Source organism: Anguilla rostrata, chromosome 11, assembly GCF_018555375.3.
Source record: "Anguilla rostrata isolate EN2019 chromosome 11, ASM1855537v3, whole genome shotgun sequence".
In the NCBI taxonomy this organism is placed as follows: Eukaryota; Metazoa; Chordata; class Actinopteri; order Anguilliformes; family Anguillidae; genus Anguilla; species Anguilla rostrata.
This window is the reverse complement of record NC_057943.1, coordinates 22,955,134-22,981,561: the sequence shown is the minus strand read 5'-3', so window position 1 is coordinate 22,981,561 and position 26,428 is coordinate 22,955,134. Positions and strand designations below refer to the sequence as shown.

General features: G+C 38.6%; 1 protein-coding gene across 2 annotated transcripts; it reads right to left on the bottom strand.

Annotated features, from left to right (window-relative positions):
• Positions 1–9,918: 9,918 nt before the first annotated feature.
• LOC135234339 (sushi, von Willebrand factor type A, EGF and pentraxin domain-containing protein 1-like) lies at positions 9,919–24,055 on the bottom strand. 2 transcript variants are annotated; one of them, XM_064298839.1, is made up of 11 exons: positions 23,884–24,055; positions 21,019–21,227; positions 18,345–18,441; positions 17,651–17,727; positions 16,720–16,905; positions 16,359–16,535; positions 15,958–16,128; positions 15,557–15,653; positions 14,866–14,942; positions 14,247–14,297; positions 9,919–13,166 (listed from the first exon to the last, which is right to left on the bottom strand). In XM_064298839.1, exons 2-11 carry the CDS (start codon positions 21,107–21,109, stop codon positions 13,111–13,113), a joined length of 1,080 nt encoding a protein of 359 aa, XP_064154909.1. In that variant the 5' UTR covers positions 21,110–21,227; positions 23,884–24,055; the 3' UTR covers positions 9,919–13,110. The 2 variants fall into 2 exon arrangements, with proteins under 2 accessions (XP_064154909.1, XP_064154910.1); XM_064298840.1 differs by lacking the exon at positions 23,884–24,055 and adding an exon at positions 23,606–23,877.
• Between the last annotated feature and the right edge of the window lie 2,373 nt (positions 24,056–26,428).

Here is a 26,428-nt window from a genome sequence, read left to right as displayed (position 1 = left end):
AATTTCTGTAGAGTAAAATGACGTCCCCAAAGCACGGGTAGAACACACGCTCCCTCATCCGCAGCAGTGTCCTTCACTCATGTAAGTACATTCACACACATTTGCAGCATGCGCATACGCACACATACAATTGTAAGCATACACACACACACACACACACGCACAGGACTCTCGGGAACAGCGCGGATGGAAACTGCGGCTTTTAGTTCATCGCTGTTACCTGCAGCAGCCACAGAAAGTTTAGCTAAGCTGAGTCAGACCCAGTACTGTTTTAAACATGGAGGAGGAGCCAAAACACAAAATGTCACAAAGGCAGAAAAAAGCTATGAAAAACCTCAGTGTGAATCCTAAAACGGATATTAAACTCAGATTAATCTATCCAGCTCAGTACAAGCAGGTCCTCGGCACTTTCTGTTCCTCGCTCATAAATAAATAGCTGTGTTACATAACATTTGTGCTCAGTAGTTCAATAGCGTAATATTTCTGAAATGAGAATCTATCTTACCTTTACATGAAGATTTTTGCAGAATATGGGAAGCTGCAACCAAATTCAGAGGCTTGCGTTTTTATATCTGAACTCTATGCACTTGTTCTTTGAGAAATTGAGTGCCGCATCTCTCTGTCCTTGGTCGTGGTACCATTTTCTCACTATTTCCAGTCAAGCCTGTTATTTTTGACTGTGACAGTTTTAGAAGGATGGCTTAATGTAGATATGAATGCTTTTCTTTGGAAGGTGTGCATGTGTCCGTGTGTGTGTGTGCATATGGGTGTTTCTGTGTGTTTGTTTGCAGGGGAGTAACACAAATGCTGTTATAGATATTTTTAAAGGCAACACTCACAATACTCAGTCAGAAATGAAGAAGGTGTCACCTTGAAAGTATCATTTTAAAATGAAGCTTTACTTAATGTACCATGAATTTTTCAGTATGGACTGGACTGGGTGGGAGTTTGAAGGTTTGAATGGATGGAGGAAATAATAGACCAACACCTGCTATTCAGTTCAAAGTAAGGCTTCACACTGCCACCTTAGGTCCAGACTGCTGATTGGGCAGCGTTCTGAGTCACCAGGCAGATTTAATTGTGGAAAAACAGCCAGAGAGAAAGTGCTTCAGTGTGAAATCTACCTCGCTCTGCTCATGGGGGCTAAGCACAAACTTTCACTGTGTTGCAGAATAACAATAGAGCTCTGCATAAAGAGATCATGTGGAGAAAAAAGTAATGCCAAAAATGACGAATGGGACAAAATACATAATTAGGCCTCATATAGTGAAAATATCACAGTGTGCATTGACTGACAGTGATGCATATGAGTTATAAACCTGGGTTGTTAAAGCTGATATAGGCAAGGCATGCAGGACTAGTCTGCTAGTGATTAGAGTTGAGAAGTCAGTTGTCAAGGTTTATGCCTTCAGAGAGAGCTTTTCTGTACTTGGGTACACCTCCTGCCAGAAGGCAGAATCCGCAAGGATATTTCTTCTAGAATTTCATCAAGTTCTAGACTAGCATATGACCCTTTTTTCTCCCTTGAAAAGTTAAAAAGCATTATTTATTGAACTCATATTCTCTTTCTTACAGAGCCCCATGTAGAAACAATAATATTGTTGACTGTGTTGAGTTGTTCAAGGGGCTTAATAAAAAAGGGAGGGTGTCCCTTTAAATCTTTTATAAACATTACACAACAAGTCCAATGAGAGGAGCAACAAACAACCAAAAAGGAAAGCTGGGAAAATTGAGTTGGTGACAAATCCAGAGACAGATAAACTACCCCTCGAGAGGCCATGTCTGTCTCTTGTCAATTTACTGAAAAACATCCTCACTAATATCTCCTCAAAACACAGATCAGATAAGCTGTCCTTTCATTTATCATGGAAATAAAAATATTTGTCATTGGGAAATTTTAAGTAAAACATCATGACTGCTTTCTTATGTCCTCAGTTATTTTTACCAGACATGTTTGCTGGTGCTGTGAAAGAATAGAAGAAAAGTGTTTACAGTGAAAAGAATGGTGCAGGCATTTTTCCAGCCCTGAGAGAGAGAGAAAGATTAGTGAGAGGAACTGCTGAGCGAAGGAGCTTTACATTTTACCATATCATTTGGCGCTCTCTCATCTGTGAATTGGCTGGCTACTTGTTGCCACACCCTTGTAGCTTGTTAGCATCATGGCTGTCTCACTGACAAGGTCCATGACTTCACTGGAAGACTGAGGAACAGAGCTACTGCTATAAGCACAAAAAGAAAACCTAGCCGCAAAGATGCCCCTCCAGTTTAAGGGTTCGGTACTGAAAAGCACCCGGTTTGTATTGTGCGGTACAGATCGGAACAGATCTTGTTTGGCTCTGTAGTCAAGCTCTCGGGGAGGGTAGGGATGGTGCTGTTATCTCTACTCCGCCTGCTCGCCTTTTTCTGTCTCTCGTCCTAATTAAATCACAATAATACCGAGCGTTCTGCGTGCGATCCTTCGCCTGATGGCGAGTGGTCCTTGTGTCTGAGCTAAGAACAAGCTCAAGGCTAGCTTGTGAATTTTCCGTCGGTGGTTTGCCTGTTCTGCAGGCAGTCATCACGGACTTAAGGACGTAGTTCTGAGATAAGCACAGAGAGCGAGGGGGGAGGGGGGTGTGTGGTCTGTGGTCTGTGGTGAGCTGAACCGTTTGAAGCAGAGGTCTGTGCCAGAATCGGGATGGCTGTGTAACCGTGTCAGGACATCTTTGGCTGGGCTGGACAGTACCAATTCGCATAGGGATCGCCCAAAGTGCCATGAAAACAGGGGAGAGATATATCTTCAGCACACAAGCATGATTACAGAGGGAATTTTTATTATTATTTTTTTGTCGTTTTAATGATGTTTTTAAAACATTGTGCACATTCAGAGTGGCTGGAACTGCCTGTCTGACAAAGCCAATATGCCAATGCCAATACAATGAATGCATCAAAAATATGTATTTTACTACAAATATAATTCTTTGTAATAATGTATTATAAGGTGCATAATGCAATAAAAAGCAGTTGGCATTTTGGGGGATGCTGCAAGCCTTTGTTATTCTTTTGTGTGCATCTCCATGGTTTGTTGAGTGGTGGACAGAATATGGAGAAATCTGAGCTTCCTTGTTAAGGGAAAATGCATATTTTGTGAGAATCAGTTCTTCCAATAAATAAAAAAACAGGCAGCTGTAAAGGCATACTATGCAGGATTTTCTAGCCTTGCTGTGGCACTGTGTTTACAAACAAGAGTCTCCGCCATTCTCTTTTCCATTTTCATTTTTTAGCAATCAGCTATGTAATATAAGTTATAAAATGATTTCACAAAGTCCACAACATTTCTTTTAACGTTGGCCCATTGACATGAATATATTACTTCTGCTTTCAAACATAAAGCGTATGATATTATCTCAGTTGCATTAATGAATGCTTTATTTTCCTCACTTGATGTGTGTTTTAAGCATGATAGCATATAAGTATATAAAACAAATATTTATAATCCACCAAGATGGAATATACACACACATATACAGTTAAATGCAAAAGTACTGGGACAGTGACATCATTTTATAATTTTTTTTTTGGCTCTGTACTCCAACTGTATTCCAGGAAGGGCCCAACACATTGCATATGAAATGTAAAAAATGAATTGCAGCAAACAGTCAGCTTATTTTGAGGGTACATCCATATCTGGTCACGTGTGTAGGAAATACAGCCCTTTTAATACATTTTAGGAGGGTGGGGTTATGGGGCCTTGGAGCTTCCGCACCCAGGAGCCCCCGGGTGTCTTAATCTAGCCTTACACAGTTACAAGTTGTACAAGTTAACTGGAGAGGAATTGGCAAGAAGTACCTCTATTTTTTGGTATGGCTATTTAAGCCTTTTTCACTTGTAGCAAATAAAAATGAATGTATGTGTGTGTGTGTGTGTGTGTGTATTTAAAAAATATAAGTGGGGGGTGTCTTGGTAGCATAGCCTGTAGAGCACCTTCCACATGCTCATTGTGAGCAGCGACGTTGGCAGTTCGTATCAGCCACGCGACCGTAGTTGCATGTCGCTCTTTCTCACTCCCATTCTTTCTGTCTCTCTACAATTAAAAGGTCAAAGAAAAGAAACCTGGTCTCTCTGACTGCCCCAGCCTCTGAAATCAGCCACTCCAAGTTTCACCATGCCTGAATCGTAATGACCAATCAGGACAGCTCTCTGCTATGCCTGTCTGTCAATGATGTTGCTGCGCGTTCAGAGTGTTGGCAAAGTGCTGAAAAAATTTAAAACTATTTTTTTTACTCTGGACTTTAAGACATACAGATAATGAAAGCAAAGACATTTTTTGAGTAAAATTAGCCAAAATCAAATAGTCTTTAAGCCGCAAAAGCAGCCGATGTGATGTGACTGGTGACTAATGACAAGCTGGCTTGCCTCAAAAACTCTACTCTAGTGCTACCTTGCCATCTTAAGTTCAAAAGCTTCAAAACTATATTTTACACTGGATTTGACATTGAGACATACAGATCATGAAAGCTGAGACATAAAGGAGTCGCTACGTGTGACTGGTGTCAAATGGCAGTAGCTATATGTCTCATTACTCTGGTGCTAGTTTATGTCATCTAATGGTTACTACAAATCCTAAAATCAGCACCTTTAACGTGCTGCAGAGGCTGACCATGAAACGACTAGGAATGCTGATGTAAGGTTGCTGTAAGTTTACAAGTTAAAGGTTACCTGGTTTGCCTTTTCATCTTCTTACCAGATTATATGCGACTTTTGGTATTCAGTGATATTGTTCTCCTGAAAAGGGTCAGGCAGTCGGTGTCAAGTTTCTGGTAAACACTCATTTTCATATCTCATGTTATTCAAAAGCAAAATTTTACAGAGCATCTGGAAACAAAAAGGGGAAAGATACTACAGAACCTTCCAGAAAAGATGATGCAAAATGGGACATGGCAAACCTACAGGAAAAACCTTTCACCCGTGGAAACCCATTCCTACCATTCGCGACAGTCCTGTTTCAATTGCTTCAAGTTTGCCTTACGTTTGATACAATAAGTAGCATCTGCTTGTCTCACCTATCCAATGGGAATTTTTAAAGAAAACCTACACAGCTAAAGCCATCAAAAGTATAATCTGGTTGTGCTCTAGGTCTATGATTCTGATGTAACAAAACAAAAAAAACAAACATCTCGAGAGAAGCACACGTTATTTTTACTTCATCTTGCAAAAGTGACATTTTCCACCTATTAATCAGGTCATGCATAACAGGGTCACCTTTCCTTTGTAGGCTAGAGTTTTTCTTGTGATGAGTATTCTCCTACAGGAATAGCAGAACTATTACACCGCTAGTATGTGCTGTGATCACTGAGGAATGAAAAATAACATAACTGGTCCTGGTCTAACTGGTCAAAACATCAAAAAGGATACTGGATGAGTTGATTTGTTGTATGTTCTGAGAGTGACTAAAAGGGGATTTTGATATTTTTTATTTTTTGTGTCTTTTCAGAAACGCTTGCAGATGGTGGACAGGCTGTTTTATATCTCAATGAAAAACTTTCATGTCTCAATTCTCACCACAGTCAACAAGTCTGCTCCAGTTTTACATTATATAACATTTCCTCTTCTGCAGCTCATCCATATCAAAAATACTGGAACGCTTTTGTTATGTTTTTTTTTTTTTTTCATTTTGATATATGGATATTTATTATTTGAAGAGAGAGGTGCAGTAGTGTTTCATAAAAGAGTTTGTGATTCAGACAGGCTCAGCATCATAAGCAATGGCAGAGCCACAACTGAAAGATCAGGTATTAGATTTCTGTGTTGCCAGAGGAGACAAAGACCAGCCTAATTCAGTGCTGCTCTTTGTAACGGACAACAGTGCTAGATATTGTGGATTAGTGTTTGGGCAATTGGGTGATTGGAAGGAATCAAGACCAGGTTTGCACTTTCACCCCTAGGGGTGAAAGCTGAAGAATGTAATGGTTAACACCCTATTGTGACCAATTATCACAACATTTAGGCTCATCAAGAAAAGTGGAAAATCAATTCACAGCAAGGGCTGCTGTTCAGTCTTACATAACTATCAAGCTTTCAAGGGGACAACCATTTATCTCTTGCTTTAGCTTTAGAAGAAGCACTATTTAATTTTTTGGTTTTTCACTGTAGTTTCTGCATCAGCCATATGCCACTCCATGCTTGGAATATCTCTGCAGCACTTTGACACAGCAAACCACCCAAATACTCTGTATAGCCAAAAGTATGTGGACACATTCAACATCTCATCAAAAATTATGAGCATTAAGATTATGGAGTTGGACCACCCTTTGCTGCTGCTATATAACAGCCTCTGCTCTTCTGGGAAGGCTTTATACTAGATGTTGGAGCATTGCTGCAGGGATTTCCATTCAGTCAGAAGAGCATTACTGAGGTCGGGCACTGATTAGGTGATTAGGTCTGGCTTGCAGTTGGCTTTCCAATTGATCTCAATGGTGTCGGATGGGGTTGATGTCAGGGCTCTTTGCAGGACAGTTCTTCCACACCGTTCTCGACAAAACCATTTCTATATGGACCTTGCTGTGTGCAATGGGGCACTCCCATGCTGAAACAGGAAATAGCCTTCCCCAAACTGTTGGGGAAGCACATCATCTAGAATGTCTAGAATGTGATTGTATGCTGTAGCATTAAGATTTGCCTTCACTGGAACATGAAAAACAGTCAGAGACCAAGGGGTGTTCAGATACTTCAATAACTTTTATGTCATACCTTCTCTGGTCGGTTTTTTCCCAAATTCTCGCTTAGGCTAATTGTCTGTATATGTCTATTGTTGCACAACTTGGCAATGGATTTCAGGAGTTTTTATTGGTAAAAGAAATTCCTTGTACTTACAGTGCCATTTTTGTCACAGTATGCTTTTTTTCATTACGGAGATTTCTCCATGAGTTTGAGTTGTCTTAAGCAGATAAATGGCACATGTATCAGTAACAGTAAGTATGATGTCTGTAACATCCAGCTTTAAACTTACATACAGGCTAACAATGAATATGATAATTAATGCAACCTTGGGTCTTCCTTTCAGCGATCTGGGAGAGAAGAAAGCCTGCTAGCCCAGTCCTAACATCTGCATGTGGAATCTCATCCCCCAAGAACCTTGTGAAAAGCAGGGTTGGTAGATGGCGGTCATCTTCTCCTGGAAGCTGGTTTCAGGTGGTGTCTTAGAGTGTTGTATGTTATTAATCTAGCACCATTTGAAATCAGTGTTCTTGGGGTGGAAAAAACAACAGCAGGGGGAATGATGTGGAATTGGAGAAGGAATCCATTTCTTTGCAAGTCTGTATTTAATCTGTAATGGCAGGCTTTTTTGTTATTCTTTGTATTGTCTTGCAGCCCCCCCCCCCCCTTCCACCACCAGAAGGTGACCATCTTCTCAGTCTGTGTCCTCTCACCAAGGCTGACCGATTTCTTCTGGTGTTCAGAGTCTTCTAAAGTTTCTAGCACCATTTGAAATCGGTTACAATGTAGGAGAGAAATCAGCAAGCAGCATGGAAGATGGCCGGTGACTCATCATCTTCTCATTGTGCTGGCTATAATCCAGTATCCTGATTGGCCCAAACTGACACACAAGCCTATATAAATAAAGAGCTCATGCAAAGAGACCATGTTGTATATCGTTTCATCCCAAAACACAAGAACAAAATGCTACATAAGGCTGGAATCAGTCACTGAAATTCACTACAATAGAAATTGCTATAATTTTTTTCTATGAAGGACAGGTCTCCGTGGTCATGCTGTAATGTATGCTATAATGTATGGGGGGGAAATGCAACTAAATTGCAATTTTATTTTCACAGAATTCTGACTTTTCTCGCAACTGCAAGTTTATTTCTTGCAATTCTGTATTTATTTTTCACAATTATGATTATTTTTCTTGCAATTCTGACTTCGTTTCTTATAATTCTGATTTTTTTCTCACCGTTTATTTCTTGGAATTCTGACTTTTCTCACAATTTATTTTACTCAATTCTTACTTTTTTGGTAGTTGAATAAACATGATTTTATTACAGGCATTGTAATGAAATTTCATATCCATATGACTACTAAATGCATTGAAATGCATCTTTGAAAATAAATTAATTATTCAAATGTATTTTATACGTTTGTATTTTTGAAATTTCACTGGTTTTTCATCAATTTCATGTGAATATTTAAGATGACTCCCAGGGCTAAAATAAGATTTTAGTGCTCAGATTAGAGTTGGAGTAAAGTTGTTTGGAAATCGATAAATGTTGAGGTTAGGGTTATGTTAGTAGTTCAGGAAAGAGTTAGGGCAAGGGTTGTGTACACACAACACATTTTCTCATACCCATCCAATCACATGCTCACATCACCATCGGATCCTTTTTAATCTAGCAGTCAAACTTCTCCAGTGCTGCTGATTGCATGCACTGCTTTTGCATGCTTCTGCACAGAATGGCGCTCAAAGAATTATGCTCTAACAATCGCTGCTCAAAGAATTACTGCTCTAACAATCACTGTTCCAAAGGGTATAGGCTACCTGCAGGGTAGCTGAGAGCAGTGCTCCCTGCATGTTCTGTGGCATCTTATGCTTTTAAGTGTCGGTCGGCTATTCTAGCCGAACATTTAACTCAACTGTTCCTGCCAGATGGATGGTCCGGTATTTACGCATGTGGTTATTTAAATGAAAAGACCAGCTGTGTAACCCACGCATACATTTATCTGACCAATGTGCTCAAATTGTTTTAAATGAAGGTTCTGTTCTGGAGTTTGCTGCATAATCCCTGAAAAGCCATTTCATTACTTTGATCAAGCAGAAATTTTTCCCAGGAATTTTACAGCAATGTGGCTTCCTCGTGCAGTTTTGGGGGTTCATACAAGAGAAAATGATTTGCCGTTAATCTGGTGAAATAACATCGGATGGTAAGGATTTCAAGTCAACAGTAGTGCTCTTTGGAATTTACCTAAATCATTGTTTTGCGTATTTTGTGTGGCAGTAGTGTACTTAAAAGTACACTACTATATTTATATTTCTTTTCACCCTTTTGGCATAAGATAGTCTTATGTGTTTTGCATTCTGTATTTTCATCATGTCTTCAGTCACATTTGTATTCACTCATTTCACCTTAGTAGTTCAATAAACGATTGCACATCCATCTGAATGAAAAAGTCTTGTGAAACCCTGCAAACTATGTTTATAATGGTCACAAGAACTTCATTCATATTACAAGATATACAAATATACAGATGAAATGTCACTCTAACCTCATAAACCCCAAGTCTTGAATATTGCTTATTTGTTTCAGAAATGACACATTTATCTTGACTTACATTTTGATGTAAATATTTTCAGAGAATCATTTATCAATAATACAACAGTTTTACTTCAGTCCTTTCTTCTTCTACAGCGACTCATTCTGCAAAACAGGAAAATCCAAAAGTAAAGTAGTTTCGAATAGCCACTAGGTAGCACTCTTGAATCATATTTTAGGGTTATATCAGAATTAGGTCCACACAAGGTTTTTTCAGGGCTACATGATCAAAAGTATTGTACATAAAATCTTCCTAAGCACATACACACACACACACTCACGAACGCATGCAAAAAAAATAAAAAATACTATTGACCTGGGGTCATGAGGTCCTGATAATGAATCTGAGTAATATGAGAAAACCGTAGTGTATGCTTAGCTATTATACATTGGTTTTTTGTGACCATTGAAAATGTGGGTTTCACAAGACTTTAATGGAAAATGTCAGGAATAATACCATTGTTATCTTTGAGATACTGCTTTAATTGATCAAGAGACCAGCTTTAATATAAGAACAGAATGAGTCTTTACCAACACCAATAAGGCCCAAACAACATCAAGCCTTAAAGAAATTTTGTAAAGGGACTGACTTAGTAATTGCTCCTACTGGGTCAAAAACGACAGACAATTTGTATATTTTCAAAAAGTTTTTATTGCAGTGCGAGAGGAATCCTCGCCTTCATACTGTGTGTGTTAATACTTCATTTTTTTTGGATCACATCTTAACATATTTAATGTTATGATTATAATGAATGGGCCTCATTCACCAACCGTTCTTAAGAAGAATTTTCTTCTTAAAATCCACTTACGCAGTTTTCACGAAGATTCTGACATTCACCAATGTTTTCTTATTTGGGATTTGTTCTTAGGTAAGAACAGAATCTACGCACACTCAAGAGCACACTTACGCACATTTGAGTGCTGACATGTTTGTGCAAAATAATTGGTTATTGTGTTTTCTTCACTTCTACAGTTGTATAATATTATAGGATTTAAATTACAATAATATTTATATTTTTTAATAATTATTTTCATTATTTTACAAAGCATTAAGGTGCCAGGTTCCACCTCAGAGGGTGGTTGCCTCAGCGGGAGTTCATCTGTAAATAAATAATAAAAATCAAACCACTGTAGTGACCTTTTATTTTGGGGGGTTACAATTATGCAATGTTTTATCAATACTGCAAAAGAAAATGTTTAATTTTTGAATACAAACTAAGTACTTAGGTAACACTTTTTAAACACATGGACATGTTGAAGAGAACACTCATTCAGAGGCGTCACTAGGAGGCTGCGGACCACATCAGGTGACACCATCAGAGGGGGGTGACACCAAAATGACTGGCAATAATTTGTTTGTGCAGTGTTTTGTGCAACGACGGGTTTACTCCGACGCAGTTTACTGCCGGTTGATTTAATTAGCGGTATTAATGTGACGAGAAGCGCTTTGTCGTTTGAATGCATAACACGCAATTCCTTGTGCCCACTCCCACCAGCATTTTTTTTTTTTTTTTTTTGCCTCAGAGTTAACATCAAACCATTTTTTTTTTTACTTCATCAGTTGTGGTCCTTCTCCGGATACAGCGTTCACTGAACGAGTAATAGCATCCCATTTTTGTGTTATTTTATATCCACTACTGACGCTACTAAATATGACAGGTCGTTTGCGGTTCACTTCCTGCAGCAATACCTCCACTTCAGAACTACTGAAGTTTTTCTTACGTTTGGAGTCCGGTTCTCCACCGTCTTTAGATTTTCGTTTGGGCATTATTGACTTCGCTCTCAACTTTTCTTTTCAATTTCTGTGTGTGCACACGGCCCTGCTGTCTCATGCCCTTTTATGGGGGTTGGTGGGGCGTTTACCTATGCTAATTAGGAACAACTGGCACGCGCTTTCCATTTACGAGGACAATGGGATTCATCACTTTAAGAGCACAGGTATGAACAATTCTGCGGTTTAAGAACACGTAGTGAAACTGACGTACACTTTTCTTAGGACCTTTCTCAAGAACAAATTTAAGAAAAAACTTTGGTGAATGAGGCCCAATGATTTTACGTCTTAATGAATACATCAACATTTTTCTCATGCTACAATGACATCTACTTATGGCTAGAAATGGAAGAAAGATTTAGTACATTTTTCAAGGCTTTTAAATGACCAAACACTGGTAACTGACTACAGCCATTTCCTACCTATTCCAGAATACTTTATGACTTCTTGTAAATATTTGATGCATCTCTCAATATTTACTTTAATGTTAGCAGAATCTGACAGTCTTCAGCAAACCCATACAAAATGTGCTTACAAATTAAGTATTTTTGGGATATTATCCCATACTTCCTTCTCACATCTGCTTCTCAAACACTTCAAACACACTTCACACATTACCCTACCTGGAAAAACTTAAGATCAGGTTTTACTTCATCAATTCAGCAGCACTTCAAGCTCACTCCCAGCATACACTGTTCTGATTGTGTCGATTAAGCAAACTCAATCTCTAGTATATATATTACATATATATACTATTATACTTTTTTTTTTTTGACTACAAGGGCCTGCATAATCTGGCCACTGTTCTGTACAATAAGAAATCGATTCACAATGTATCTTACACATCATCATACCTTTCAAATTGTAGTCACGGACTACTAACTCCAATGGACAGCTCAGCAGTCCATCTAACAAACCAAGCATAGGTATGCAAGGCACAAATTTGAAAAAGAGGAACCTGTGTCGCAATAGCAGTTACGACAGCAAAGAGTCAATTCAACTGATGTATGTGGATTTGAATCAAGATTTCCATGGCCAGTCCCACGTGAAAAAATAGTATACTTGAAGTATACTATTTTATACTTCAGAACACTTGAAGTATGATTAAAGTTTATTTCAAGTATGGGGAGTACGCTATTTCGTGTAGCATCAAATGAATCCCTCACTTTTCCCTCACTCCAGTAACTCCTCTCACTGCAACTGATGTTGAAATTAAAATGTACAGTTTAGCATTGTGCACCCTAGATAATACACAGCAAAAAACAGATGATCAGATGAGGGACTGATAGATAATGCCATCAAATCCCAGATTGGCAAATTTATGGTAATTAATACACGATAATAAATCACACATTCTGGTAACACTCAGCATCATCTAACAAGTTACTGCCAATGTTAAGTTCAAATAAGAAAGCGGTATGTTCTTTAATAATAAAAGCATAATGTCAACTATGAGATTAACTACGCTCTGCACATGGAGTTTTGAAAATATATATTTAAATATATCTTAACGATTATGGCCACAACATGACCAGTCATGATAAATTATTTCTCATAAGGTGCATAAAACAGACCCAGTTTAAAAGACAGGGTTAATTGAACCCTCTATAAAAGGGTTTTATTTCTCCATGGACTTTTATTTCTCCATGGATAAAACCGTAATTTAAATTAATAACAAAAATAAATAAGATCACGGAATACTGCAATTAAGATAGCGGAATACAACAGGGATAAGGGGAAATAATGTCCATTCCTAATGTCAATAATAAAAAAAATTTTCATTTTGAGGGGATATGTTAGGTAAATGCTGAACACAGCACAAGGCAAATAAATGAAATTAGATCAATTAAATTAATTAAAATAATTATTTAGATTTCAGATGGAAATGGTTCACTCCAAGGATTTTTTTGTTATAAGCAGCAGTTAGGAAGCACTACAAGCATCCTCGCAGACTCCACAGCGTCCAGAGCGGAGCAGGAAGGGATTACAATACGCAGTGAGGCCGCTGGTCATCTGTGAGGTCACAGAGTGTCGGGTACAGTAGATCTCTCACAGGGAGAGATGCAGGCCGACAGGTATGAGCAGCGCCATCACAACTCTCTGAGCTGGAACCAAGGAGAGACAGACAAAAGGCAGTTCTTTACAGTGCATTTCCCATGGCCCCCGTGTTCACTGTGCAGTAAGGGAGAGTCCTCGTCTTTTAATAAGAAACGCAACGCTGACATTCTTCATCAGGACAAATCAAAAGTGGCACTTTGGTCAGAGCTACACGAATGCAATACATGCCTCGTCTTTGGACAGGAAGAAGTTAGGAAGGTTTTGTTGAAGCACAGCCCATTTACACAGGGTGTGCAGTAAGATGGGCCATGCTGGGAAATTTTGTTTTAAATTTCAAGTTAGAATTAAATCCTGTATTAAAATTCATTACTGACTCCTTTCTGTCTCCAACTGATAGACTATTGGTACAGAATCTCACACCTTTGAAATATAATTTTTTCCCTTAGTGTTTGCTGTGTAGCACACAGATTCTAAACCATTTCTGGGAAAAACTGCACGGCGAGACAACTCATCCTGAATTGCATATACCTGAAAATTAAACTGCACACATTACAGATGTGTGTAATAATAGTGAAAACTTCTGACATCACTCACAGTAATCTGTACATCTTTCATACCACATGCAGTGTCCCAGCTTGCAGGGGCATGCAATGTGTGCTGGGTGCTTCCAGTAGTGCCATTTTTCTACACTGAAATAATACTGGAGTTCATTGTGATGATGACTGGGCAATAGGAGCCTACCCCAAATCTGTGAATCCTGTGCATTCAGGGTTATCAAGCTAAACGTTAAATGTGACTATCCAGAATTTGAACAGCACCTTATGATCGCAAGATGACGAAACTCCCAAAATACTTTGTGATGGCCTTACAAAGTGTCCACACAGAGGTGTTCAGAATAGTCTACTGGCAAAACACTCATATTTGTCATATGAAATGGTACTAGATCAGACAGAACAGAAGCTGAAGTTCAATATACTCATATTTCCTATTATGGTTTTTGTGGTTTTGCCAACAAAAAAAAAAGAAAAACGTAAGCAAGTGGTTATTGGCCTGCTCTGTACCATTCATACTCTCTGTACCATTTGTTTTCTTGGAACATAAAAATCATTTTGAGAAATATAACTTACCGAGGGCACTGTAAACCTCAGTACGCGATGAGCCAGTACCCGATGTATCACCTGAGAGATAAGAATCAATATTGGATTGAATAAAATACACTAAAAATAAATACATTTACTAGCAGAGTGAAGAGCAAATAATGACACAAGACATGCTTCAGGCCAAATGGCTGTAGCCATTGCCATCAGGCATTTCTAAATACCCATAATTAAATGGGGGTATAAATGGGGATCAAAGCCAAGTCCAATAAAACCCAAAATGTGATATGCACAATCAAATGCATTGATTGCCCTCCTAAAATGAAGACTGTTGTACCGATATCCTTGTGGAAATGGAAAATAAGAAATTACACTGCAAATATCAGGAACTTTTGGAAAAAATAATGATAAGTATATTTAATGGCAGTGTATTAAATTTCTATTTCAGTAACTATTATTTGCACACAGGCAGGGCTCCTGCTGGTTCTGCCTTCGAAAGGTGCTTTCAAATGTAACTTTACAGAATTCTAAATATTCCGAATTTTTACTCATTCACAAACCACATCTGATGAGTTAAAACATAAATGCATTGTACATGACTGCATTGTAGTTGGTCCACAAAATTGAAATGAAGCAGTGTGTTCCTTACCCTTACACACAAATCCTTTCATATTCCAGCCATCATCCTTGCACTGCATAGTGGATATTTTCCCCCCGACCGTGTAGCTGAAGTCAAAGAAAAACAAAGTTACCTCCATGACAAATAAGTCCACCATACTGAATTTACACCATTTTGGGGAAGAAAAGTGAAAAACCTTTGCTTCACACAATAAGGGTGAAGGAGGCTTGGCTTCTCTAAAAACACAATCTATTTCCACAACACAAATGTCATGATTAAACTATATTTAACCTGTGCCATGCTAAATTCCCCATCCCAAATTCTAATGGACAGAATGAAGCAGATGCATGCAGGCACCACTTTCTTAAACAGGAATGCTTTGTACCACACATAGCCTGATTCATAACTATTGTTCATCGTCTTCAAAATGTGCCTGCTCTAGCACTTACAAAAGCATGGCATTGAATGGAAACATGAGCGAAACAGATTAGTCTATATATATATATCTTTTTTAAAAACAGCGCATTTCTTCTCCATTTGTTCTTCTTAAAGTGTGTCAGAATGATGCATTTAGTTGTAAAAATTGTCTCCTGGGCAACGATGCCCCCAGACCCCCTTACAAGTATTAAGTCCCCCCAGTAAACTATCTGCCATTTCCAGCACTGTGGATGAGACAACTAGTACCAATTTGGACACCAGTGGTGTGACAGAGTGTGCTCACCCAGTATTACACTTAAGTGTCATTGTTGCGTCAACCAGAAGGCTATCACCAATCCATTGTCCATTTAACACATCAGGTGGAGCGCTACAGGATTTTCCTGGAACACACAGAGTTCAACCTTAACCTGCATCAGCACAGTAATGGAGAATACATGCTGCCTTTCTACACCCAAACAGTAAAAAAAAAAAAAAAAAAGTGGTACATTAGGTGCTGTGTTGGTACCCATGAACATGGAAATGGTTGTAGGGGGAAATAGAGGCATTTAAAACATAGCACTCAATGCTTAAATAGCATTTCAAGTTAACTTTGAGAGAACAGTTGATGACCATATAGACTGAAGAATTCAAATTATAACTGACATAATTAAGTCAAATACTTAGCCAGCTATTAATTTGTCTTACTTTTCTCGCAAACTGGAGGCTTTGGCGACCAAACCTTGTCTTCACAGACAATTTTTGAGGAGCCCTTCATTTGATAGCCTTCATCGCATTTATAAACAATGAAGGATTTGTGGACGTAGGGCGGTCGACCTTCAACCTGCCTCCCAAACTTGACCTCAGGCTGGGAACAGTCTGTAAAAACATACATGGAGTCTCATTAAAAATGGACAATCTATAATGTGTTGGTACCCATGGAAATGGTTGTAGGGGGAAATAGAGGCATTTAAAACATAGCACTCAATGCTTAAATAGCATTTCAAGTTAACTTTGAGAGAACAGTTGATGACCATATAGACTGAAGAATTCAAATTACAACTGACATAATTAAGTCAAATACTTAGCCAGCTATTAATTTGTCTTACTTTTCTCGCAAACTGGAGGCTTTGGCGACCAAACATTGTCTTCACAGACAATTTTTGAGGAGCCCTTCATTTGATAGCCTTCATCGCATTTATAAACAATGAAGGATTTGTGGACGTAGGGCGGTCGACCTTCAACCTGCCTCCCAAACTTGACCTCAGGCTGGGAACAGCTTACTCCTGTAAAAACATACATGGAGTCTCATTAAAAATGGACAATCTATAATGCGGAAAACTTTATCGTTTATGGATAAGTTTAGGATATATGCACTGTATTAAGGGCAGTTATCTTAACTTCACCTGTTGTGACAGTACTTTTTAAAATTAAAACATTGATAAGACAATACCATAAAATATTTCATACTTTTACATTCAGGGGGTTCTGCATTTAATGTTCCATTTTCTGTGCACCTCAGTTCTGATTCTCCAGAAAGGGTGTAGGACTTATCGCAGGTATACAAGACTGATTCCTGGTACGACAAATAATCTCTGTCGACATCCGGAGAGAATTTTCCATTCAGGATTTGTTCGGGCAGAGGACATTTCACAGCTGTTGGAATGAAAGAGAAAATCTTCTGAAAACACATCTGGCAGTCCCCATTTCACATAAATGTTATCCTTTATGTGAACTATGAGAATTGAATTCTCTCTATGTGCATGTACAGTAGCTGTCTCAACACACAGTCATACTTTATTAATATAAGGGAACATTAAGTTATGTCAATACACTTTATTATGTTTATTATGTCAATAGACGGTGCAGTACGTAACTTTGGAGAAAGGAGCGAGAGTGCTAGATTTGGAAAAAACTGAACCTGACTCTCGCTCGGTTCAATTCCCTTTTGGTTATAATCTTTTCTTTGACAGTCTTTCCTGGGTTTTGCTGTTGCAGTCAAAGGCAGAACGGGTAATTATGGCAGACTTTGGCTATTTTTTTTTTCTTTCTAGGCAACTACCTAGATAGATAGCTAGCTAACAATAGCACTATCTGTGCTCTGACAGCACAGTGAAGGCTAAACATGACCGAAAGGCTGAGAGCTGTCCTGACTGGTTATTAAGATTCAGGCACTGTGAAATTTAGAGTGGCTGATTTCGAAGCCTGGGGCAGTAAGAGAGGCTGGATTCTTGATATCTGTCAGGATGTGAAGGAAATTTAACCAAATATGAACAAAAAAAACTTACATACTGCACCCATAATATTGACACAACTGTCAATCATAACAATATCACTATAGCACATATTCACTTATTTTATAAAAAATGTAAAAATTGAAATGAAGCAGTGTGTTCCTTACCCTCACACACAAATGCTTTCATATTCCAGCCACCATCCTCGCACTGCATAGTGGATATTGTCCCCCCGACCGTGTAGCTGAAGACAAAGAAATACAAAGTTACCTCCATGACAAATAAGTCCACCATACTGAATTTACACCATTTTGGGGAAGAAAAGTGAAAAACCTTTGCTTCACATAATAAGGGTGAAGGAGGCTTGGCTTCTCTAAAAACACAATCTAATTTCCACAACACAAATGTCATGATTAAACTATATTTAACCTGTGCCATGCTAAATTCCCCATCCCAAATTCTAATGGACAGAATGAAGCAGATGCATGCAGGCACCACTTTCTTAAACAGGAATGCTTTGTACCACACATAGCCTGATTCATAACTATTGTTCATCGTCTTCAAAATGTGCCTGCTCTAGCACTTACGAAAGCATGGCATTGAATGGAAACATGAGCGAAACAGATTAGTCTATATATATATATATCTTTTTTTAAAACAGCGCATTTCTTCTCCATTTGTTCTTCTCAAAGTGTGTCAGAATGATGCATTTAGTTGTAAAAATTGTCTCCTGGGCAGCGATGCCCCCAGACCCCCTTATAAGTATTAAGTCCCCCCAGTAAACTATCTGCCATTTCCAGCACTGTGGATGAGACAACTAGTACCAATTTGGACACCAGTGGTGTGACAGAGTGTGCTCACCCAGTATTACACTTAAGTATCATTTTTGCGCCAACCAGAAGGCTATCACCAATCCATTGTCCATTTAACACATCAGGTGGAGCGCTACAGGATTTTCCTGGAACACACAGAGTTCAACCTTAACCTGCATCAGCACAGTAATGGAGAATACATGCTGCCTTTCTACACCCAAACAGTAAAAAAACATTCTGTGAGAAAGACAAAATTTAATAGAAAATGAGAAACTGCCAGTTCTTGCTAAATGAACTTGGAAAACGAATGAATGGATGTAGATGGATGTATATCATGGCAGAGCCTTTGCTTTAGGAAGTTTGGGATTAATTCCACACGTCAGTGTCAGGCTGCTCCATATCCCATTGTTGCAGGTTATGACTGAGGACCCCCTCTGTCTCACAAAACCTGGGAGGCACTCGTAAGTAATTGTGGAGCCATCTGCATATTCCTCTTCAGAGACAGAAGTTGGGATTAGAGCCCGACCGATATATCGGCCATTATTTGACTTTTTTGACAACATCGGAATCGGCAGTTATGCAGCCGATGTGTCCCGATTTTTAACACATTTGTTCTTTTAATCTGAGATAATGATATTAGCTACTATATGATGCTGTGTCAATAGCCAACGCGTTATTGCAAGAGAGTGTGTCATCTAGTCACGCGTCATCGTAGCAAGCTAACCAGACAGTAAAAACGCAGATAAAACACTTCTAACGTGGATAATTTTAAGCCATGTTATCTAGCTTAGTCGTGATAACATGAGAGAAGGATTGCTGTTGGAGAAGTGAATCAACCAACAGTTAGCGCGGGTAACCTGCACGAAAGTGCATTGTAGTTTTTTTCACGTATTTCATCAAGTCAAATTAATTTCATCTAACGTTACACTTGATTCACTCATTAGTTCCGCTAGATAATGTCTTACTCTTTGAGATCATGTAGTAGAAATAAAATAAGAAAATATAATTCATTTAACTTACTGAGAATATATAATAAGAAATAATAAGGCTGTGTCAATAGCTAATGCGTTATTGCGAGCGAGTGTGTCATCTAGTCACGCGTCAGAGCGCATTGTAGTTATTTTCACCACCGAATTCTTATGGACAGGGAAGCTTGCCAGATAAAGTCTTACTCTTTGAGATCATGTAGTAGGGATAAAATAAGAAAATATAATTAGTTTACTGAGAATAGATACTAAGAAATAATAATAACAAATTAATAACAATAATAATATTCATAAAATTACATGTTTGAAACTGGAAAACTGATTTTTTAAAATTCATTTTTTATAGATGGCTGGAAAAGAAAGGAGTAAAAGCAAGGTGTGGAGTTATTTTGATTTCACACACTTAAAGATGGTGTTAAAATATATATTTAATTTAATATCATCTTTTACATTTTATTTGTTTGCTTACAAGTTAAATGTTCTTAAATATAGAAACTTTAATAAAATATAAGTTTTTCAAATTGATTTGAAAAGGTTGTACTTTTTGGCAAAATATCGGTCAAAACATTGGTAATCGGTGGGCTAGGACTCTCCAAAATCGGGATCGGCATCGGACCCATAAATCTGGCGTCGGTCGGGCTCTAGTTGGGATAGCATCACCTTGCCTCCCAGGTTTAGGGCATGCTATATGTGCAACAGGAGAAGCAGAAAACAGCTAAGTCACCCTAAGAAAAACAGGTCTATTGGTAATTACACTTTTTATTGTTTACCAAAGGCAAATTCGTACCCTCTCAACCTCTAAAACATTATTCAAGTTGAACAAGCAACAGTTAAGAAAAAGTTGAAGTAAACTTATGTAATTTATAGCATTTATTATTTACACGGCATTATTTATTTTCTCAACATATATACAGAAGGGTGACAAATTAAATAAGCTTGATTCCTGTTACTCTGTGGGACCTGGCAGCAGCCAGGAGGATTTCTCACCCTAAAGCATATAGCCTATACATATCTATCTAAACCTCGTCTAATGGGCTTATGTGATGCTTTTGCCGTCATTTATAATCAGAAACTCACAATCACTGAATTGAATCTGCCACCCGGGTCATCTTTTGAATATACTGGTTTTAAATCACCTTGCTCCGTTATGACTCTCCTGTTATATCGCCCACTAAAACACAACTCCTCATTTATCTCAGAGTTATCAGAATTACTCACTATTACATTTTCTCACACATCTCATATTATTTATTTATTCTGGTTTTAACTATAATTTGTCACTCGTCTGTACATACAGTTTGGAATGTGTTTCACTATGATGGCAACTATAGATAGATTATTATTATGCTGCATCTATCAGAAAGACAAAGTGTAAAAAAAAATGTATGTTCTAATGCAATCCCACTTAGAGGTTGTCTGAGTATTGGTTATTAAATTCTAGAACACTTTTTAGATACAAAATAAGGGGAGAGTAATGCAAGTAACAATTCCTATAAACTCCTAAAATTGGTGCATTAAGAGTTAACTTTCCAACGTATGACTATTTCAGAGTTGCAGACAACCTCCATTGCTGAAGGACTGGATTCTGAGGGTCTACTGTACATATATTTCATATCTCTGTGGCAACTGTAAAGTAATTTTTGTGGCTATGATAGCTGTAGGTGATCGGATGGGCCGTATAAATGTCATACGGCATCTCAAGGGCAGAAAACCAAGCAGACTGAAAAATAATCTTACCGTGTGAATGGCGAGTAGCAAGAGCAAGGCCTAATAAAGCCATTACCCATAACCTCAGCAGATGACGGCTGAAATCTTCAAAGTTGAACATTGCGTATTACTTCAATGTGATAAGGAAAAAATGAAGCTATGGCGAGGTTGCTTTCTTTTCACAGGGCAGATCCTCAGAGGAGGTGCTTCTCAGCATCTATACACTTTATTACGAAAACCTGTAAAGAACCGAAAGGAGAAAGTTATTTAGCCTTACCATCTATATTTTTAAAGGGTAGCAATCCAACATAACCATAAGACATGAATCGGCGACTGGGGGGGGATTCGCTGACTATCATGAACACATCTCAACATTTTCCTATTTTTCCCTTAGTTAAGCGCATCCCGATATGGATGGTGCCCTAGGCCAGCGTTTCCCAACCTCTTTTCCTTCCGCGACACACTTTCCAAATTTACAGAATCTCATGGCACACCACTCTCAAAAGCATAAAAAATAAACACCCTGCAGCCCCCCTCCACACACACACGCACGTAGACCTAAATGTTCTTTTGGGGTTTTAATTAGGCTAAGCGATATGCATTTTAATGACATTTATTTTTGCTTTTGTGAATGAGATTTGTTCATTTAAGTTTTTTTAATTCATTTGAACATTCAAATTTTTTTTAAAGGATTTTTCACACGGCACACCTGACCTCCCCTTACGGCACACCGGTTGGGAAACGCTGCCCTAGGCGGCCGACTATATCGCCTATTCCTAGAACCAGACCTGAACCTGGCCAGCAAGATAGTAAATCACACTGTGTGTGGTAAAACAAAAGCATCACCACATCATAGTAGGCTTCTCTTACTGGCAATTTTGTTTTGTAGATGTATAGTTAAATATCACTATTTTACTTGTCCTCAAATATCTATATCATGAGTTTCAGTCCTAAATTACATGTATCCAAAAATATGGAATCATTATCACCTAATTATTAGTGTAATTTCTTAAAGCTTAACATAGGTAAAACATTGAATTGATTGAAAACCTGTATCAGTGGCCATAAGGAGATATAGCATCCATAGTAACAAAACATTATACTGAATAACCTACAATCGTAAAGTGGCAGTAGTACAAAATGATACATTGGCAAATTAATGAGAACTTAATATTAGCCTGACATGTCCATAGTCTAAATGAAGCCATTTAACCCAATACCATGCATCTTCAAACTGATATACCCTTTCCACAGCTTCCTCACACCCTACTAGGTGCAACTCCAACTGACTTATGAGTAGCTACAATCAAACGTGTTCAGTAGTATTCCTACTCATAGTCTACTTATCATCCTCCCGGCTAACTTTTGACTGTCTAACTTATGGAATGTACTTTCTTGACATAGCCACCTGGCAGTATCATCTAGCCTATTCCCTTTAGGCTACCTAAAACAAAAAGAAAAATACAAAAAATGTACACCGCCAATACGAGTTTATGAATGAAGACATTTTAAATGCCCATTCTTACAGAGGGTATTGTACATGTCCCTGCAGCAGATAGGCTAAACTGCTGTGAATTGTGAGTCACTTTCTTAGATTGGGGGAAAATCTGTACAGAAGGCTTTTTAGTGCTTCCAATATAGTTTGTGTCGAAAGTGCTGCGACGGAAACAGCGATAGATTTACTTCCAGTGACATCTGGAATGTCAACAAGACAGGCATTCTTCACAGTAAGAAGAATTTTTACAACATTTCTAGAAACCACAGGCAATAGAAAACAGATGAGTCCAGACCATAGAGCGTACATAGGAACTGGAGCGAATAGGAAGTATCGGGAAACAGACTCCACTGCGCATGTTCACAACTGTTGAGAGCAAAAGAGCTTGCTGCCCATTGATTTAAATGTAGAAATCCAAGGTGATTTCACAATCAAAGAAAACATCATCGGTCCATTTTTTGTGATCATAAATGTAATGATCATAAATGTAGCAGTTTCTGAAACAATGGTTGTTTTGTTAACTGTACACATTTTACTAAATAATGCATATATTTCAGTGTGCTTTTCATATGAAACGTAACAGTCATCAATCGAGTTTCAAAATACCATGGGCATACCAGGCATATTTTGCCTTCGAAAGTCAGATATTCTCCACTCACTTTAATGGGGAGCTCAATGTTCTGCCCTCCAACAACGAAGGCATGCGCAGTACAAGCTCACTTCCGGGGCTTCACCGCTTAGGTTGGCTGAGGGCGTATACGCCTGGTATATGCATGTCTATGGTGCAGACACCCGTCTGCCAAAATCAAATATCAAACTGTTTCAAAATGATGTCACTTGTAGGTCTAGCCTATATGACAGACAAGGTCCCTAACCATGTACCTCTGAAATGCTTTACATGACATGCAGCAACATTTTGAAATAATCACACTCCAAACACTGTTTAGCGGTGGGGCAACCGAGGGGCTAGCCAAATGATTGTTGCGTTAACGAAAATTAGACCAAGGGTATAGAAACGTGTAGTCCACGAAGTCCTAGTACCAACAGCAACACACAAGATATCCCAAATTTCCGATATTATGTTTAGTGTTACCAGATCAACAAAATGCAAAATCCAGTTACCGTCGAGTCAGGAACAGACGCCCCGTTATAAATCTTGCTCTCCTCCAAAATCGAAGGATTCTAACTCAGTAACTGTAGGGTGAAATGGGTTTCTCGGAATATCTACTATTTGAATAATCTAATTTTCAGATTACGCATTCGTCCTAGAAATTGTGGCTCCGGTACAACGTCCTCCCCATACACGTCCACAAACAAAGGTGAATCAGAGAAACAACTAGCCAGGCTAATGAGGCTACAGCATATTTCTGGGGGCTACAGCTTCCGATAGCTTCTGTTACCTGAGTATTTCCGGGATGTGGACGGATAGCAGTTATCTTCTTCTACTTCGTCCTCGTGTGCTTCTTCTTTTTCCTCTTCCGCTTCTTCGTCTTCTGAGGTTTAATCAAGCGGCCAAACCCAGACTTCGTTTCTGAAGCTCATTTCCTGGTCTTGTTGTTCCTGGTTGCTCACTAGCGCCACTACGGTTGGCTCCAGTTGGCGTTTTCATATCCGGTTTCCATGTAAGTCTACGGTACAAATGCGCTCAAAATACAAAGTCAATAATTTTTTCTCATGAGAACAAATAGTCACAATATGTGTATTTTATTCGTATTATGACTGTCCATGGGTCGATTTCATGATTTATTGTGTCATTTGGGCACTGTTATAATATTTGTTGTGGACCAATGAGGTACAGTTTGCGTCACTTCCTGATTACTGCAACGACTAAGCTACAGTAGGGGCTACAGTCTATGCTCACTGGGGTGGGAGGTGGTGCCTCTTGGCCTTGACATTGCGGCTCCGACCACGGTACACCTGTGCGAAGTCAGAAAATGCAGGCATCCTATTTTGTAGTGATTTCGCCTGTGTGACGTCAGTCAGTTGGCACCTGGGCTACTACACTTATTATTTACTGAATAAAAATGGTTGTTATACAATAACGTTATGTACATACTCATTCATTGTCTAACATTATGCTAACTTAAGCTGTCTTTACACTGCCGAGCCGGGTTAAAATGCTGCAGCAGACCTGGGGTAGAATTAGTGTGATGATCAATTTCCACAAACGTTCTTCATCCACCTTTTGCTCGGTATGAATATCTTACACTGCAGAGAAGAATTAGCGGGATTTGCTGTGGCTCGTGCAATTATGTATCTTGTGCACAATGAACAGTCTTTTTCGTGAATGATTGTTGTGTGATATTTCTGAAACAACTGCCTTGTTGTTTCTGGTTTTGCTAGCTAAACTGTTCGAGAATAAAGCTGAACTGGGTGTTAAATTAGCAATCAGAATAAAAAGAATAAAACAAAAACAAAGGAGATTTCATCAAAAAATGCTGAAGGAACATATGAGGAAGCGTAATAAAATAACAACGCTAAACCATACTGCCGTATTCTTTTATTTAGTTTTCTCCGGTTTGACATCTTCACACAGAAATCAGACCTGGCTTTGCTCCACCTATACCCCGGCTTTATTCCGATCAATATATTGATGAACTTGATGGCAATGTAAATAACGGTAACGTTAAGGCCAGTTCAGATCAATGATTCGCAACGAGACGAAACGGTTTTAGAATGTTGCAGAGAAAATTGCAGCGGTGTGAACTGGTTAGTTGCAAGTGCAGTTTTAGAACGTTTACAATCAGACGTCTTGGAATTTTGCAAGTTGCATCCAGTCTCGTTGCGAATCATAGATCTGAACTGGCCTTGGCTTTTGTTAGCTACACTGCAACGTTGCAACAACGTAGCATTGCATTCGAGCGTTTAGCTAGCGTTTTTTCTAATTGTTAGCTGACATTAGATTGTGTTAATTACATTAGCTAGCTAGCTAACGCAACGTTACCTGATATGAGAGATGGATACTGTGCGCAACGTTGTCTAAACTAATGTTGCCTTTCTTGACATGGTCCGGTAGCTAGCGTTAGCTGTGCAAATAGCTATGTAATTTAGTAATGTTACACTGTCATCAAATGTAATACGAAATTTACATCAACAAATAACATGACCTCTCATGTTACACAAAAACTTATTAGGGTTCCATAACCCCCTCCCTTTCTGTTATTGTAACGCTAGCAGACACTGGAAAAAACAGTACGCCACTCACACACAAGTGAGTTTAAGAGCAAGCCTGTTGCGTCCACCTATCCTCTCTGGCGGACCAACCACTGATGGGTGATGGAAAACGCGTCACTAACTATGCGCCACTTGTGATTTTTTCCCAGAAATGTCGCCACAGACACCCAGTTCTATAATCATAAATAATAATAATAATAATAATAATAATAATAATAAAATTAATATAATAATAGGCTCAATCACCATTGTGTTACCTAATTAAGTGATAGATAGTGACTTAACAGAAATTTATTTTAATGAAAATCTTTGAGATTATTACTTTAAGAGACCAACAAGAGCATTTAAGACCTATTGGCTTTTCTCCATTGGTTTTGATGATTTACAAGAAAAAAAAAAATAGCCTAATAATAATTAGAAATTCAATATACATTGTTTTTGTCTTCATGCACCAGGTGGAAAACTTGCTGTACAAAGTGCGTTGTCATATTTACACGCCTGCAGATCAGTTATTAAAACACTTGGTAGATTTGTTAATCACCGCTGACAGTGTTAATTTTTATTTGGTAGAAAGTGACTTGCGAACGATCTGTCAGCTAGCGTCACCCAGCAAGTGAACACCACAAAAGGCTATGCAGTAGCTAGTAGCAGTTACTGGCTCATTAACTGACTGTGGCGAAAACCTACAACGATAACTTGCTCGGTTAACAGCAGGTCTACCAGAGAGTTATAGGAAAATTAGCCTAGTCAAATCGCCAGTAGCCTACACAT